General features: G+C 38.4%; 1 protein-coding gene across 1 annotated transcript in view; it reads left to right on the forward strand.

Moving 5' to 3' along the window:
- ell2 (elongation factor for RNA polymerase II 2) overlaps positions 1 to 17792 on the forward strand; it is a 97270-nt gene that overhangs the window by 30835 nt on the left and 48643 nt on the right. Inside the window, exon 3 of the mRNA XM_028804773.2 lies at positions 16467 to 16588. Within this exon, the coding sequence (XP_028660606.1) occupies positions 16467 to 16588 (122 nt within the window). The remainder of the gene's footprint in view (positions 1 to 16466; positions 16589 to 17792) is intronic.

Here is a 17792-nt window from a genome sequence, read left to right on the forward strand (position 1 = left end):
GAGCCAAAGGCAGAGGTCCGCGCCTTGTGCTTAGCCCCAATCTCCCTATTTACCCAGGGTTTCTGGTTAGGATATATGCAAATGGAGGTTTTAGTGACAATATCGTCAATGCACTTGCTGATATAACCTGTGACAGTCTGTGAATTCATTGTTGTTGCCATCAGCTGCATCCTCAAACATCTGCCAATCAGTTGTTTCAAAGCAGTCCTGTAAGACCCCCTCAGCTTCACTGTCCCACTTGTAGATGTCCCTGTAAACCGGTTTTTCCTGTTTAAGTCTTTGTTTATATGCAGGCAGCAGCAATATAGAGCAATGGTCTGCTTTTCCAAAAGCTGGTCGAGAGAGGGATTTTTAGGAGTCCTTGAATAAGGTGTAACAATGATCCAGTGTTTGATCACCTCTTGTGGGGGGAGAGATGTGCTGATAGTATTTAGGGAGAACTTTCTTCATGTTTGCTCTGTTAGTCTCCCAACACAATAAGTGCTGCTTCTGAGTTAGCGTTCTCTAGTCCACTGACAACATCATACAGTTCATCCATAGCCGAAGCTTTATCAGCTTGTGGGGGGATGTAAACAACTGAAAGGAGAACTGAACTGAACTCCCTCTGGAGGTAAAAGGGTCTAAATTTAATGGTCAGCAGCTCGAGAACCGGTGAGCAGTGCGTTTTTAAGACACACACATCCGTAGCCCACGAAGAGTTAACCATAAAGCACACCCCCTCCCCTTGACTTGCCTGAGTCCTTCGTTCTGTCTCCCCGATAAACTGTAAACCCGTCTGGTACGCTGGGCTCCAACCACGTCTCTGTGAACGCCAAAACGCAGCAGTTCGTGATGTCTTTCTGGTGCTTTATCCGTGCGCGCAGCTCATCTATTTTGTTGTCCAGAGACTGAACATTAGCGAGCAGGATGCTAGGCAGAGGAGGCTTGTTGTTTCTCTGTCGGGTTCGGCACAGAACTCTGGCACGTTTCCCCCTCTTTGTTTTCCTTCGGCGTCACGCGAGTAAGCAAAAGACTCCAGGCAGTACAGTGTCTGCGATATCAAAAACTGTTGTAAAATCCAAACTGGCTGATGAACGTAATTCCAATAGTGTTTGCCGGTCATACTGAAAGTGTGATAAAGTAGTACGCACAAAGAGAGTGAGTAATAAGAAAATAAATAGTAACTTTTGCTGAGTTGACTCGGAGCTCTCATCGGTGCAGCCATCTTACGCCGCAGCCTTTTGTGTGTGTTTTACCCCTTAATCCTCAGTTTGGGTCTTTACACTTCTTTTCCAACTTCCTTCAATAACATACATTTCTGAAAATATTCAGTACATTTCATTTTTAAACAGACATTTATTGCATGTTTACCTATTTAAATGTGTTTATTTCTCAGTTTTTAAATTTTAGATCACCTTAGTAGTAGAGGTTTTTAGTTAAGAGTGCTTGGAAAGTCTATTCAAGATGCTTCAACTTTTGTGTTCTCTGAACAATGCATGTTATGGTAGCAGTGCTTAAAATTAATTTTCAACATGGGGGGGGGATTCCACCCCCCTTTAAACTTAACACTTGGGGATATTTCTGACTCAGTGGGAAGGGAATGAAAATGTGTTGTTCGTGGACAGAAACCCACAGTTTTTTAAAAAAACAAAAAAAAAAACGGGCTTTTTTTTAAGTCACTATTTTCTGATATGTACAGAAATGTATTATATTTTGAGTATATAAAGTTATCAGCCAATCTTAAACATTAGAAATGACAAAACTATTTAAAACTTTACTTAAATGATTTTTTTTCCACTTGGAGATTTTCACATACACTTATCCAAGAAGAAAGAGAGATTAGGAGCATGTACTCCTACAACACGTTGCTGCACCCCCCACATGTTGAACCACTTCAAGGTCCCTAATTTGGACCCAACTGCTGCCATGCTACGGGTGACACCTCAGCGACACTCTAGTCTGAATGGAACATTGCAAGGTTTTTTTTTTAACAATAGCTAGAGTGTCAATCCTGCCAGCAGGTTTTCCCTGCATGTTGGAGAACCTGCTTGCTGGGCTGGATGCAGGTTAAAGTCCTATCCAGGACAGAGCAATTGCAGGGTAAGGGCCATGCTCATCCTCTAAGTGTAATCATTGGCATTTACAGGATTTGAACCGGCAACCTTATGATTCCTGACATAGATCGCTAGCCTCAGAGCCACCACTCCACCTAAAAAAAAAAACTTGCAAAAAATCTAGAGAATGTAAACCAAAACATGTTGAGAATTTTTCCATCCACACTGTACATTTTTCTTGTTGGAGTATGATTTTTTTCTGCAGCTTTAAATCCATTGACCTGCCAGCTTAAGGCTGTAAATGTGAATGCTGTTAATTTTAAAAAATTTCAGATACTGTATTCAGTTAAAATAGTTATCCTTTGCTTAGGTGGCACAGTATTGCAGATGTAGCATACTCTCTTCAAATTCAGGACTTGAATGTCGGTGTGGAGTTTGAATGTTCTTCCTGTGTCTTGTGCGTTTTTTTTTTTGTTTGTTTTTTTTCCTCCTCCCCCCCCACCCCCCCCCCCCCTCCCCCCCCCCCCCCCCCCCCCCCCCCCCCCCCCCCCCCCCCCCCCCCCCCCCCCCCCCCCCCCCCCCCCCCCCCCCCCCCCCCCCCCCCCCCCCCCCCCCCCCCCCCCCCCCCCCCCCCCCCCCCCCCCCCCCCCCCCCCCCCCCCCCCCCCCCCCCCCCCCCCCCCCCCCCCCCCACTCTGATTACTGTAGTTTTCCTCCAACATTCTTAGACTCGTAGTTTGATTAAATGGTCTCAATGTGACTGTTGTTGTGGAAGTGAGAGGACACTGCCATGGACTGGTACCCTGTCCAGGCCCTTTTCCAGCATTATGCCCAGTATTGCCAGATTAGGCTCTCACTCCCTGCTCCTCAGAATTGGAGAAAGCAGGTTTAAGAATGACTGACTTGTCTGTGAATATTTTTGTTATGAGAGTACCATGAACTGTTGCAAAAACAAAAGGACAATTAAAGACATCATAGGGTAAATCTTTGTTCTAAGATGTCCTTTTGTGAGTTAGAGTTTGCAACCTTATCCATTCTACAGTTTATTTTCTAGAAAGTTACTTAAGCATTGTATATCTTGTGTTACTGATTTTTACCTTTCTGATTCAGGTTTAAAGGTGTTCAGTATGGCTAGCCAAATTAATTAATAGTGGTCAGTTTGTCCGATAAAGAGGAGTGAAAATGATTGTTTCACTTTAGATTTGTTGAATGTGTGTATTGTGATTTTTGATTGCAAAAGTGTACCCCAACCTGTTTTTAGCCTTTAATGTACAAAGTTTAGCTCGTAAGGCACAGTTGAAACACTGGACATCGCATGCCAGATGCCCCTTTGATTCTTGTAGTGCACTTGCTCAGCTTCACTGAATAGCTGATTGCTGAGTTCTGCAACTGCAACATGTAGTTGACATCCTATGCATTCTAGCATAAACAATGTGTGTGGAATTCTTAAGTAACAAATAAGGCATAATTATAAAATATTGATTTTTTTTAAAGAGACTTTGGATATTCTTGCAAAAAGCAAGACCGATTTTTTACTAAATAAATACTTATGGGAAATTCACCAAATAAAAATCTTAATTTAAAATAATTTTACATTTGTGTGGAATAGCCACAATTTGTGGGTTGTCCTCTTCAGAGACTAAGGATGTGATCATTAAATATTTAGAAAAAGGAAAGAGGTTGGGGATTGTGCGTTCTGAAATGTGGCAGAAGATACCAGAATTCCCACTCTCCACCATGCACCGTATCTTTTGTGACAAAAGTAACAAATATGACTGTCCGATGTCAACTGCAATAAGAATCATATCCAAAAATGTGTGCCGTTGTCTTGTTTCTATTGGTATGTTCACCGCTATTTTAGTGTTCAATATAAAGTTTTGTATTTTTCAAGTCTTAACTTATTTCTTCACAAACATGGTCTGTTTCCATTTGCTTATGTGAAATTGTGTTCTAAAATGGTGTTTTCTATTAATTTTAAAATTTTTGCCCTCGCTGACACTTTACAATAGAAGCTATTGGGGTACCACCAGAAAAGGAGTACTTTGTATTGATCTGCTGCACAGAGTTTGGATTAGGTGTGACAACTTGCTGTATTAAATATTTCAGCATATTCCTTTATTGAATGTGATTTATTTACAACTTAATCTCTGGAGAAAATACCTAAAAATAACTTGATAAAGCTTGCTGATACATAGTTTTTTCCTTTGGATACATAAGATGAAGGTTAAGGAGGCACAAGTTGCTGCCCAAGCATAACCATCCCCAAAGTGTCATTTTTTAAAAGAAAAGTTTAACTTGATCTACATGGGTGAGAATTACAGATAAATGTAACAATTATTGAAATAAGATTTCAGTTTCACAAATCATGTACAATCATTAAAGTAACAATCTGTTGAATGACATTTGGTTGGCTACCCAATTCTTAAGTAGGGAATAATGTAGCTGGCTTCCTGCTTAAATATTATGTAACATTTTCTCTTTTTGATTGGTGCGGTGGGAATCCTGTCAATGTGTATGAAAGGGTACAACAATACATTGTCAATGAAATAAATACCACTAAATATAAATGACTAAAAGTGTTTTTTTTTTTCTCCCCTGGAAGTGTAGAGGGGAAGGTTTTTAAAATGAGGACATATCTGCGTTGTCACAAGAAATTGCTCATTTAAGATCATAAAAAAAGAATGCATCTCTCTCTCAACACTAGAGAATGGGTCTGACAGAAATGTCCATTCTACTTTGATATTAAGCAGGGATCTGACTCTTGTTATTACCTCACTATTGCAGTAGATACTCATTTCTTGAGCTTCAGAAAGAAATTCCTACACCCACCAAATATATCTTTTGTAAATGCCATATTTGCTGTTTACTTTTTTAGTTCATCAGGTAAATAGCTATACAGTAACATCCATCCATTCATTATCTAACCCGCTGAATCCGAACACAGGGTCACGGGGGTCTGCTGGAGCCAATCCCAGCCAACACAGGGCACAAGACAGGAACCAATCCCGGGCAGGGTGCCAACCCACCGCAGGACACACACAAACACACCCACACACCAAGCACACACTAGGGCCAATCCACAATCGCCAATCCACCTAACCTGCATGTCTTTGGACTGTGGGAGGAAACTGGAGCGCCCGGAGGAAACTGACGCAGACACTGGGAGAACATACATTAACATTTTCATGAAAATCCTTTGTTTTAGTCTGTTTGCTGTTGAAATTTTTATTTTTTTTTGCCTTTTACACTTCAGATGCCAACAAAATAATGTGGCTAGATCTGTCCAAACGTTTATATGGAAGCATTCATTTCATCTTTAATATCTAAAATAAAGTCCTGGCACTTTGGTCATTACAAGTACGTTAGATTAGCCAAATGTTGAGGTTCAAATATCTCCTATTAAAAATAAGCACATACTTGAAAGGGTAAAACATTCAGAAATATTTGAATTAAGATATACATTCTGTCTGGACACCATTAGGTAGTGGCGCCGATGCTAGATATTGTATGCAGGAACTGATTCCATACTTTGCCTTTCCTGTCTTCTGCAGACCTGCAACGCAATCTCGAGGAATAAAATGGCTCTAAACTAAATTGACCCCCTTTCTCTCATGGTCATTAAAAGTTATGTTGATTTAATTTGATGCAACTGTTTACATTGGGCAAAGGATAGGTATCTGTTAGTCATTGGCTGTATAGCTACTGTGGTTTCAGGGAAGCCGAATTTATTACTCAAAATGACCACAGGAAAGCCCCTTCTGATTGGAAAATGGTGGTGTACTTAGAACAGTTTCTTGGAACTTTTATTGTGCTCATCTCAAGAAACAGGATGTGCTCTAAATCATAGTCTGTTTGGTTAAACTGTTCTGAAGTTTTTGTTTTTGGATTGTATATGTACATGTAAATAATGCTTTGGGCAGCCTGTTCAAATTTCATTCTGAATCATTATGTCAAACTTATTTTAACTATGCCTCTAAAGGCTGTTTAATATGACACATTTATGGGTGTATTTAATGAAAAAATATTCTTGAAGTTTAACAAGATTTGGTGTGATGGATGAATTTGACATGTTTTGCTATAACCAACAATTATTTTGATGATCGATTTTAATGTGGTAGGATTGCAAAAAAAAAAATTGCAATTAGACACATGAAGTGCATTAAATGGAACCTTTGACCAAATAAAAAGGTCTGTGTAAGATTTTCAGAATGTGTTCTCAACTGAATGAAATAGTGACATAATTGCATGGCACAACATACTCCACCTAATGATGTAATTAACTAATCAATGAAAGTGATCATTGCCAACATTTTTAATAATAGATAATTATAGATTATGACTATGACTTGTTGCAGGCTTAGACATGCAAAGGTCTGGACACCTATTTCATCTGTTTTAAATGAATGACTCAACTTCTCAGAATACTGTGCTTACAGTATTTTTCGGACCATAAGGCGCACTTAAAATCCTTTAATTTTATCAAAAATCAACAGTTCGCCTTTATAATCCGGTGCGTATTATGTATTAATTCTGGTTGTGCTTACTGACCTCGGACCGATTTTATGTGGTACACGGTGCTCAAAAATCTGTCAATGTTTTAGAATGACTTTGGTAAGCTACGAAGCCGCACCGCTTGATGGATTGTTGGAGCATTACGGCTAACATAGTCAGGGGCCTCGCGGAGTAATACGTACTGTACTTCAACATACGGTAATATTACGGTGTGTTTATTAGGACCCCAAAATGGCACCTGTTAAGAGACCTGCTTACGAAGCGGATTTCAAACTCAAGGCAATCAGGCACGCAGTAGAACATGGGAATAGAGCAGCTGCGAGAGAATTCAACATTAATGAATCAATGGTGCGGAAGTGGAGGAAGCAAGAAGATGACCTGCGCCAAGTAAAGAAGACCAAACAGAGTTTCCGAGGGAACAAAGCGAGATGGCCACAGTTAGAGGACAAACTTGAACAGTCGGTTATTGAACAGAGAACAGCAGGTAGAAGCGTCTCTACAGTCTCTATTTGACTCAAGGCAACAGTAGTAGCACGTGACAGGAAGATCACTGACTTTCGAGGAGGTCCTTCTTGGTGCTTCCGTTTTATGAAAAGATGTAATCATTCTATCCGCACAAGAACTACCATCTCGCAGCAACTGCCAAAGGGTTACGAAGAAAAGCTGGCCATTTTCCACACTTACTGCAAGAACAAGATCACTGAAAAGAAGATCTGGCCAGAACACATCACCAACATGGACGAGGTCCCTCTTACCTTTGACATCCCCGTGAACTGTACTGTCGAGAAAACAGGAACCAGTACGGTATCTATACGCACTACAAGGAACGAGAAGTCATCCTTCACTGTAGTTCTCGGTTGCCAGGCTAATGGCCAGAAACTACCACCCATGGTCATTTTCAAGAGGAAGACTTTGCCAAAAGAAAAGTTTCCGGCCGGCGTCATCATCAAAGCTAACCCAAAGGGCTGGATGGACGAGGCGAAGATGAGTGAGTGGCTGAGAGAAGTTTACGTCAGGAGACCGGATGGCTTTTTCCACAAATCTCCGTCTCTATTGATCTGCGACTCCATGCGCGCCCTTCTCACCGATACTGTCAAAATCCACGTGAAGCAAGCTAATTCGGAGCTTGCCATCATTCCGGGTGGATTAACCAAAGAACTCCAGCCGTTAGATATCGGCGTCAACAGGTCGTTCAAAGTTAAATTGCGAGCTGCGTGGGAGCAATGGATGACAGAAGGCGAACACACATTCACCAAGACAGGAAGGCAATGCCGGGCGAGTTACGCCACTATCTGCCAATGGATCGTGGATGCCTGGGCTAAGGTATCAGTTTCAAGTATCGTCCGAGCTTTCACGAAGGGCGGAATCATCGCTAAACAGCTAAGTAACAGCAATGAGACTGACTCGGATAATGAAGAGAGAGATCCGGGCATGCTTGATGCTGAAATCGCCCAACTATTTACCTTGGACACTGAGGATGAAGAATTTTGATGGATTTGTGGAAGACAAATGAACTGAAAAAGTGAGTGTATTGTTTTGTATTTTATGTTACAACTGAACAATGTTGAGTTATTGTGAATGAGTTGAATAAAGTATGACTTATCTGACTGTTTCGCTGAATGCGCTTTATAATCGGATGCGCCTTATGTATGAAAGTAGACTCATTCATTGATATTGCGCTTTATAATTCGGTGAGCCTTTATGGTCCGAAAAATACTGTACTCTGGTCAGCTATGGACCCTTCCATGCATTTGGGCAAGGAATTGAAGATAAAGATCTTTTTTTTTTCTCATAAAACGTGGAAGTTTGTAAAACAGTCTCTGGGCACTTTCAGTAACAACAATTTTATTATACAAAATAACAAAGAATAAAGTAAGGTCCGGTGGCCGGGAGGACAGATAACAAAAAAAAAAAAAAAAAAAACTACAGATGGACTGGGAAAAAAAATTTCTTGACTTCATATTTACTTATTTCTATCTTGCATTGAAAACATCGAAGAGCCAGAAAAATCTTAGGTGCAGAAGTTTTAGATGTTGGTCAGCAACTGTACAATGCAAAACCTGCATTTTGTAGCAGAAAGTTTTAGACAGCACCAAACATTAAACATAATACTAGTTTAATTGTTCAATGTGACACAAGGTTGATTGTGTTAGTCTGGGTTCATAATACTTGTTACTGAGATTATGGCCTTTAACAAGCTACAGAAAGAGCGTAGGGGGAAAAAAAAATAAACATCGCATCCTTCTTCAAATGCAACTCTTTACAGTTTTATATAGATTAATTAGGTTTAGCCATTAAGGTGACACCATACAGGCTGCCCTCTTTCAGTTAAGCTGCACTGATGTTACAATCTTATTTACACCTGTGAGAAGCTGTAAAAAGGGGCTGCAACAAGAGCTGTGGTGAACTGGAAGTGCATTCGTAATGTAGGATATAGAATTGATACCATGAAAAATGAGTATTGAAATAACTTTTAAAATGCTGAAATAGATTCCTATCAATATTTCTATACTTTTGGCACCCTTTCCATAAACACATTTTATTCTGTGTGTTTCTGTTGATTCCCTTACGTGTTTTGTGTCACTGTCTTGTTTCATTATCCAGCTTCTACTGTTTTCTTGTAAAGGTTCTTAATATTGTTTTGAATTCATTGTTTCCCCCTATGATGGCTCATTGTTCAGGCTCCGAGGTTGCAAAGCAGGAATAAACTATGAGGCTCCTTCAAGTTTTCATATCTTCAATCCAAAGAATATTATGTCAGTAGTATTTTGGAATGTCCCGGTAGTCTTTTCCAACTTTGAGACAGCAATAGTTTCCTATATAGCAGGGCTATTCAATTGCAAATTCAGTTAGGCCATATTTTCAAACCAGGAAATTTAACTGGGCCAGACATCTACAGTGGCCGGTAAGCAGCAGGTAATGACAAATTTTAAATTCACAGAAATGAATGTACAATATATAAAAACAAGTAATGTTTATTCATTGTTTCCCTTTTAAATTTGGTTACATCTGCACTGGCAATTGGAAGGTGGGAACAGAATCTGAGGTAGTAGCAATTTTTTTTCTTTTTCCTCTACTTTTAAAATAAAAAAATTAAACATTTTGCTCACATTTGACCCAGACACATCTCAATGTGCATAAAATCAAAAATGTGGACAGTATTGGCAATAACTTTGGTTTCCTTTTTGAAATATGAGATCCTCCTCCAATTTAAAGGGGTGGTCATGACATGCAAGGGATTTTTTTTCCACGGAACTTAAAACAATTTCATCCACACGGTTTTGATAAATTTTAGTTCCACAACAACGCCTTTTCTGTGGAATCTCCCCCATCATACATTATTCTGGCACAAGCGTAGCCAGCCTCATTGAAATTCTCTGACTTCCCCTCAGCAGTGCCGTGTACATAGAAATATTATTTTCCTGCATGCATGTCCACCTTTGACGTCATTTTCACCGTGACTCCTTGTAACCAGAGCGGGCCGCCATTTGAATAGGCTTGCTATATAGCATCTTTCAATGATAACCTTTCTTATTTAAGGGTTTCTTGCATTGGGCACATCAATAAAGACTTTGGCAAGTTCAGGAGATATCTGCAGGTCCTTTGTTCCCCTTTGTTCTGTTTGAGTTTGTTTAGCATTGAATGCTGTGGTGTCAACTCGGAGATGGTGCCCTCAGTTGTTTTCTTTCTACCATCGTCTAAACAAAAAGCAACTCTGCATGCTTATTGGAAAAATGTTCTTTGCTGATTTGTTGTTGCTTTGCTTTAGTGCGTATTTTGCATTTTCTTATGAGTGCAAACTACAGGCTGCAAAAAGCACATAACACTGAGTGTTGATTGGTATTGTGAGCTTTTTTTTTTTTTTTTTTTAATTTTTTAATTTTATTGATTTTATTGTAATCATTCCATACAAATAGATCAATTTTTACAAAAAATAGGATTGAAAACAAAATCAACCCCCACCCCTGAGAAAGAGAGCATGGCCAACGGAGTAAAACTTAAAGCTAGTTAAAATAAATAAATTGAGTTTAATAGGCAGATAAGATAAATGGAGGAGTTTCCCAGAGTATTTCTACAGAGACCTCTGAGGATGTGTTTGTCTCTAGAAAGAAACTGATTTGTTTGAATATAAATTCAGTTAAGTTCTTGTCTGCTAATAGAAGTGGGTTAAGATGCCATCTGCGAGATGAGTATGTGGGGCATAATGATTTTTAGCTGCAAGATCAGAGGGGCATGGTCAAAATTACAATAGCGTCGTACTTGCAAGATTTAATCGTAGGCATGAAATTTATATATAAAGAAATAATCAATTCTTGAGTAGCAATGATGCACTGATGAATAGAAGGAATATGTTCTTGAGTTTGTGTTTAGAAACCTCCAGGGGTCTGATAAGTTGTGGTCAGTTAACACTAGAATTACCAGAGCCTACGAAAAATCTCGTAGATCCGTCCCACCTTAAAACGCTTTGCACTTCTCCCTCAGCGTCTTTTGTCCTTGAGATGTGTTGATAAGCAACAAACAGCAAGCTATCTCATCCCCCCACCGGTACACAGTTTTCTCAGCTCAAGTCTGCTTACCTACTTGTCAGTTGCTTAGAGCTGTATAGAGTGAGAAGTAATGCAGAATGACACCTTTTATAAATACTATACCGTTATTTGAAACACTTGCATTTCATGTGTGTTCCGTGTCTACACGATCTATGCACAGTAAACACATCGTTAAAACAGAAACGTTTTTCATGTTTTAGTAATAATTGACAAAATCTAGGCATGAAGTGTATAATGTGTGAAGCCTGAATTCCAAATATCTTTATACACTTTCACAAAAGATAAAAGTATAACAGAACAAATGTGCTTTTTTCTAAGGCTATAACCAAAGGAAAAGAAAGCAGGTTAGTGCTGCGTGTTGTCCTGCCTTCTTGGGTTCGATGCTAGTAGCTTCTCAAGTTTACCGTTTTGAGTAGAGAGCTGCTGTTATTGTTAATATCCATCCATCCATTATCCAACCCACTGAATCCGAACACAGGGTCACGGGTATTGTTAATATTATAAAATAAAAACATGCATTTGATTTACGTCTGTAACAACCGCTGTAAATTTATAGTGCTTGTCAAAGTTAGTGTTCACACTTGCCCCGACCTGACACTGCTGTTTTCAAATAAAGACGCGCTATAACAGAGGTGAACTCAGATCGGAGAAAACAGAAGCCCTCCCCGCAAGAAATGTCGACTCACATAAAATAACACAGCTGCACCAGGCGTAAAGGCAAAAGTCCAGCGTCATCCTGCCAATCACCTGTCCTTCAAAGAAACAGCATGGCTTACAGAGCTCGCCAACGCTACACCGTCCAGATCTAAACACTAGCTTGGTGTAAAAACGTCTAAGTGCATTCTCATACCATTGCTCGCATACTAAAGTGTCAGCAGGTATTTTTCGTGGCGTTACACATGTAATTTGTGAGCATGCCCTTGACGATCAAACAGGAAGCTCAACAGTTCACTGGTGACTTTATGCTGTAGGAAGATAAGTAAATAAATCAGCTCGCATGTTATTTATTTGGATCAAATAAAGACACACTATAGCTATTTATCTATCCCCTTACCTGTTTTTATATATATATATATATATATATATATATATATATATTATATTATATAATAACAGTTATAAAGACACTTGTTCATGTTAATTGCAGTCTCAATTGTTAATATTTTAAAAGGAGCATCCCACATGAAAATACAACGATCTGATTGACTGACAGTGCATACCACTTTATATGGTTAAAAAGATAAAAAATAACACTTTCTTTCCAGCGGGGAATTGAACTCGGGTCTCTAAAGCGCAACAGGCCTGCTGCGCACTGATTGGCTGAGCAGTCTGTGTCAACTATCCGCGACTTAGTATGTATCGTGATCGTGATTTAGAGAGAATAAATAGGGTGTTCTTTTCTGTGAGCTTCATTTCTCATGGCTTAAAACACTGGGATTTATTTTTGTCAGTGTTGTAATTAAAGTTGGTCTTTATGGCTGACTGCTTTTTTTTCGCCTGAGAGTCATGTTGGCCAACATAGCTGAGTGGAGTGGATTGGAATAGGATTCTGGCTCACGTGATGGATTTTCTCCTGGCTCCCAACCTTGCGTTATCCAATTACAAACGCACATACAATTAAAAATTGCACCTCTACATTCTTTCTTCTTCTTTGTTGGCGGACTGTTGTATGTTTAGAGATGTGCAAAAAGCTTCACATCAGTCTTTGCCTATTTGTAATGTTTTCATTTTGTTTAGTTTTCATCCACAGTGAGTTTTTTTAAAAGCATTCATCTTGGTTTTTGTCAGGCACATTTTTATTTAGTTTTTGTTAGGTTTCATCACAGAAAAAATGTCTGCGTATTTTTCGTCTGTTTTTATCAATAAATTAACAGTGTTACTGAAGCAAACTTTTGGCAAAAAAGCATATGACAAATATTGCAGTGTCAGTCTGTATCTATTAATTTGAAGTGTCACTGGGCAGTGTGATTTGGTAGTGGTAATTTTAATTTTGTATTCCTCAATAAATGACTTGCCTTTATATATGGTGTGTTATTCTTGCCTTAAGATTTTACTATACAATATTCTACAGTTGATTATGTTCCATTCTTTAATTAAAGGACCAAAATTCTATCTCTGAGGAAAGAACACTTTTAATGTTTTATTGCACGCTCGTTGCTCAGATGAAATGGGGTGTACAGGGAAAACCATAATCAATGAGTATTAAGTATTATTTTCTTTGTTCCCTGGAAATTAACTAAAATAAAGTCCAAGCTCTTAGTTAATATTTCCTGCATAATTTTGCTCCTTGAGGAGTGAATGTTGGATTGCTTAGTAAGAGGATTTCATTGTGGCCCCTTTACACTTGGTCTTAATGTGTAGTTTGTATATGGGTTGTATCTAGTAATGTCCCTGAATTGCATTTAAATCTGGAAAATTGTTTCCCCATTGGCCCATGTCTGGAGAGAGAGCTAATGTTGCCACCTCCCATGCAAAATTTGAATAGGCTTCAGTTTGTGGCACTGTGTGCAGATAGAAAATGCAGTTGGATTTGTGTGATTTCTATCTATTTCTGGCCACCTCTTAATATGGTCTGAGTGAACTAATCACAATTGTATTCAAACCATGTTTCTTATTAACTTAAGTGCTATCAGATTGAGATTAGATCATGGAAAATGCCTTTTAATGCTAGGTGTTAAAAGGCTATAAATTTGAAAATATGCTTTATATAAAGTGCTTAGGTTTTGTGTACCCTGCACGGTCCACATAGACAAATATTCAGAAATGATTTAATGTACCTGATAGAATGTTATGTTGCATAGCATATGTTGAGTATAAATCCAGGGTGGTATTTCTTTAGCTACTAGGGGGCTCTGCCCCCTACTCGCTTCGCTCGCCAACCCCTGGTGTTGGGAATGACAAAGAGCGTGATGTATGAATGAGATATAGAATAGTGTGAAGGTGTAGATGATGCAAATAGAAAGTAAACAATAAAGTGTGTGGCACAGTGTATAGGTTTATTGGAAAATTTCTTTGCACACGCCGTTTAAGTGTAAAAGGTAATTCCAGGTCAGAACTTGTAATGTCAATGAAGATGGTTATTTTTGTGATCAGAGTCAAGTTTGTCAGAGCTTAGAAAGAGTTGTGTCTCCAGGAAGTAATGGAATGACTTGGGTATTTATGTTTTCCACATTAATATTTTTTGGACATAATATAGTGCGTTGTGTTAAAAGGGGCATCTGGTCTAATGAGATTGCTGTTCCAAATCTGTCTGTAACTAAGTCGTCACAGATAAAGGCTTGAGGAATTGTAATAATATGTGGGTGAAGTCCATCTGTATTGGTGAGTGTACCATCTCCCAGTTGTAATAAGCAATTGTTATGATCTGGTTCTGGACATCGTATCTTTTTTACTAACTGTATCTTTTGAAAGCAATGCCAATTGTCTGTGTATTTTAAGCTGCACTGAACAATAGCTGAGCGCATGGCATGTGGAAGAATAGCTAAGCACTGTCTAAAATCTCCTAATAAAAGTACCTTTCCTCCAAAGCGAATATTATTATTCATAAATGTTTGTAGAAGTTTATGAATGGTGTCGAGTAAGTGACTGGATGCCATTGTACATTCATCAATAATTAACATTTTTGCAAGACGGATGTCACGTGCAGTGCCACCGTTAATGTTCATAGTGGATACCGATTTGTAGGATCTAATGCAGTTCATAAAGATTTCACTTTCAGGTACATCGTTAGTTAGAAGCTTCTGTAGATATTCAGGATATGAATGTAAAGGAGGCAGTCTAATTTGACCCTTTTGACAACAACGTGTAAATGTATTACTTGTATTGCCAGTTGTTTCTTCAGGGAAGTGAACTGAATGACAATGATTGCAAATGACATTCATTAATCCGAATGAATTTTCCTGGTGTATGTTTTGCTTGTGCCGTTTGAGAGGCGCGTTGTTGCATGTGTAGTATTTGGGACGTGTTGTTTTGGAGCTGTAATCGATTTGCCTGTGCTGTGTGAGAAGCCCGTTGTAGCCTTCCTTGCCGTTAACGTATGTCTGAGACGGGAGGTGTTTCGTTTTGAATCCGTGCCTGTTGCGATGCAGCACTTTGATTGATAGATTGCGTCATGTGGATCTAGGATGTAGATTTGTGCATATTTGCGTTGTTGATTTGTTTCAGGGTGCACTGTTCCAATGCGATGCAGTATTTGTGCACATATAAGAAAGCAGTATGGGCCATTGCCTTTTGGTGGCCTGATATTTACTCCGGTAGATGCAAAAGCATATGAACTATTGTAGGATCTAATGCAGTTCATAAAGTTTTTACTTTTAGGTACATCGTTAGTTAGAAGCTTTAGTTGAGCTTTGCATTTTTGGAGCCGAGACATTTTTTCTTTTAGAAATATGGATAAGTAATAAGGTTGTGTGCGTCGCCTGCGTTTGACTCCTTTTTTCTGTGGTCTTGTCCGCCTCTCGCGGCGCCTCATTTCTTGGGGCGCCTGCGCAGTACGTCTTTTTGCGGCTACGGCCCATGGCCGGATGTCCCTGCGTCCATCCGGTTTAGCATTCTCGGTTAGTAATATGGATACAATACACTAGCTAGCGAGGCTTCATGAGGGTTTTGTGCATGCAGATTTGTGTCTTCATATAGAACATGTAAGCACAAGTAGATAAATTCCAGGACTACTGTTTGTATAATCTGTAAGAAAAAGGTTAAGAGTTGAAAGATTTTAATTTAAGTTAATGGAGTTTAACACTAGATATGATTGAACTGTTTTGATCTACCAGGTGATTTTTACAGTAGAGGATTTCAGTTGTAATTTTTCAGTGAGGATGTGCAGTCGCAGATTAAAGTTTTTTAAGGGTAAATATGACACAACTATTAAAGTTTTTCTTTCACAGAGGGCCATAGATGTGTACAGTAATGGAGGTAGGGCAGTGAACAGGTATTTTTGGAGATCTAAAGTGTTATTATTGAGCTCTGTTGTGCTGAGTAACCAGTTTTTGTCAATTATTTTTGTAGTTCTTTTCCCTCGTAAGCTGATATTGAGGGGTTTTCAAGTTTGGCACCTATTTGTCTGAGGGTTGCCAGCAAGATGTTGCTTTATCTTGATCAACACCACGTGAATATTCATATGTGATGTACATTCATCTGCTAGTAGTTTTTTATTTTTATATATATCTAACTCTCACGCGCACACTCTTACATGGGTTTTGGGGGTTAATCACAGCATGAAGAGCAAAGTTCAGCTTGTAGATTAAACTGATTTTAAAGTCTGTTTTACCATGCCAAATAAGAAGAGTAAAAAATGCCCCTTTAACATTTGTTTGTCACATGATTATTTACATAGATTATCTTAAATTGATTTTTTTTTTTTTTTTTTATTATAGCATATTAAAATTCCAAGGAACGATGGATCCAGTGAAGTGCACAATTTTAATTTTTACTTGTCCAGTGTTGGCAAAGATAATCCTCAGGGAAGCTTTGACTGCATTCAACAGTATGAATCACGGTAAGGTTTATTTCTTATGTTCACTGATCAAATTTTGCCCACATTTTTCTTCAGAGTTTCTAAAAAAATAAATAAATAAATAAAAAGCCATACAGCATCTTATGGACAATTTTTCTCAATGTAATAATAATAATTAATATCCCAGTGATGTGAATTCAGTTGTATGCAATATTTTGGATGCCCTTGTTTAAATTGTGTAAATTAAAAAGAAGTTAAGTGTTTATAGGGTACAAATGTGAAGGACACATTTGATATTTTGAAGGAAGGGTTTTTTTTTTTTTTTTTTGCGCAACCATGGCATGTTTTCATTTGTCTTGTACTCAAGCTTTAAGCGAAGTTATCTTTTTTTATTTTTTATTTATATATTTATTTTATTTTTTTAAATCCACCAACCAATTCCAAAACTTCATCTTTTGTTTATATTGATTAATTTTAGGTGGAATATTAGGGTGTGTTTTTTGTCATTCTCTTGCTGGATAATTCAGTTAATTGAGGTTCAATATCTGTACTGACCCTGGAGTTAGGGATATTAAAATCCAAGAAATTTGGTAAATGTTTTATATAAAAGAATTGAAATTGTTTAAACTATTACACAGAAATCTGAACATAATGTCAAGTAACTCAAATGGCAGATTTAATGTTCATCTTATTCTTGCAAACTTCTGTTACTGGAAGGTCACATGCACCACATTGTGCCTCTAGAATGTCTCCTACCATGAGAGAGAAGCTCCAAATTTTATTCCATGTATAATGCTAATGTAGGTGACTGGTGCTTTTAACATTGTGAGCTGGTTTTTAAACACTGGGAATATGGGTTCTTTTTGGCATAGCAATCTTTTCCCAACTCGATCTCTTGCTTTGAGCTGTCTCGGTCTCTCTGTCACTCTCCCTCTGTGCTTAGGTGGGTAAAGTATATTGATTCTGCCTGCTTCTGTTTGTTTTTGGCAAATTCACTTAAACATGTAAAAAGGAATTTGAACATTGGAGGGAATTAACTGTTTTCAGCTAGATAAGACCTATTTATGATCTCTCTCTCTCTGTCTATAGTGCTAGGCCAGATAACACTTATTTACAGGACACTTCGTAGTTCATATGCAGAAATAACTGACCATATTACGAATTTTGCAGAAATAACTGACCATATTACGAATTTTTATCTCTCCTTTACTGAGAGAGTGTACATACTATGAAACTGAGCTACTAA

Source organism: Erpetoichthys calabaricus, chromosome 7 (assembly GCF_900747795.2).
Source record: "Erpetoichthys calabaricus chromosome 7, fErpCal1.3, whole genome shotgun sequence".
NCBI lineage: Eukaryota > Metazoa > Chordata > Cladistia > Polypteriformes > Polypteridae > Erpetoichthys > Erpetoichthys calabaricus.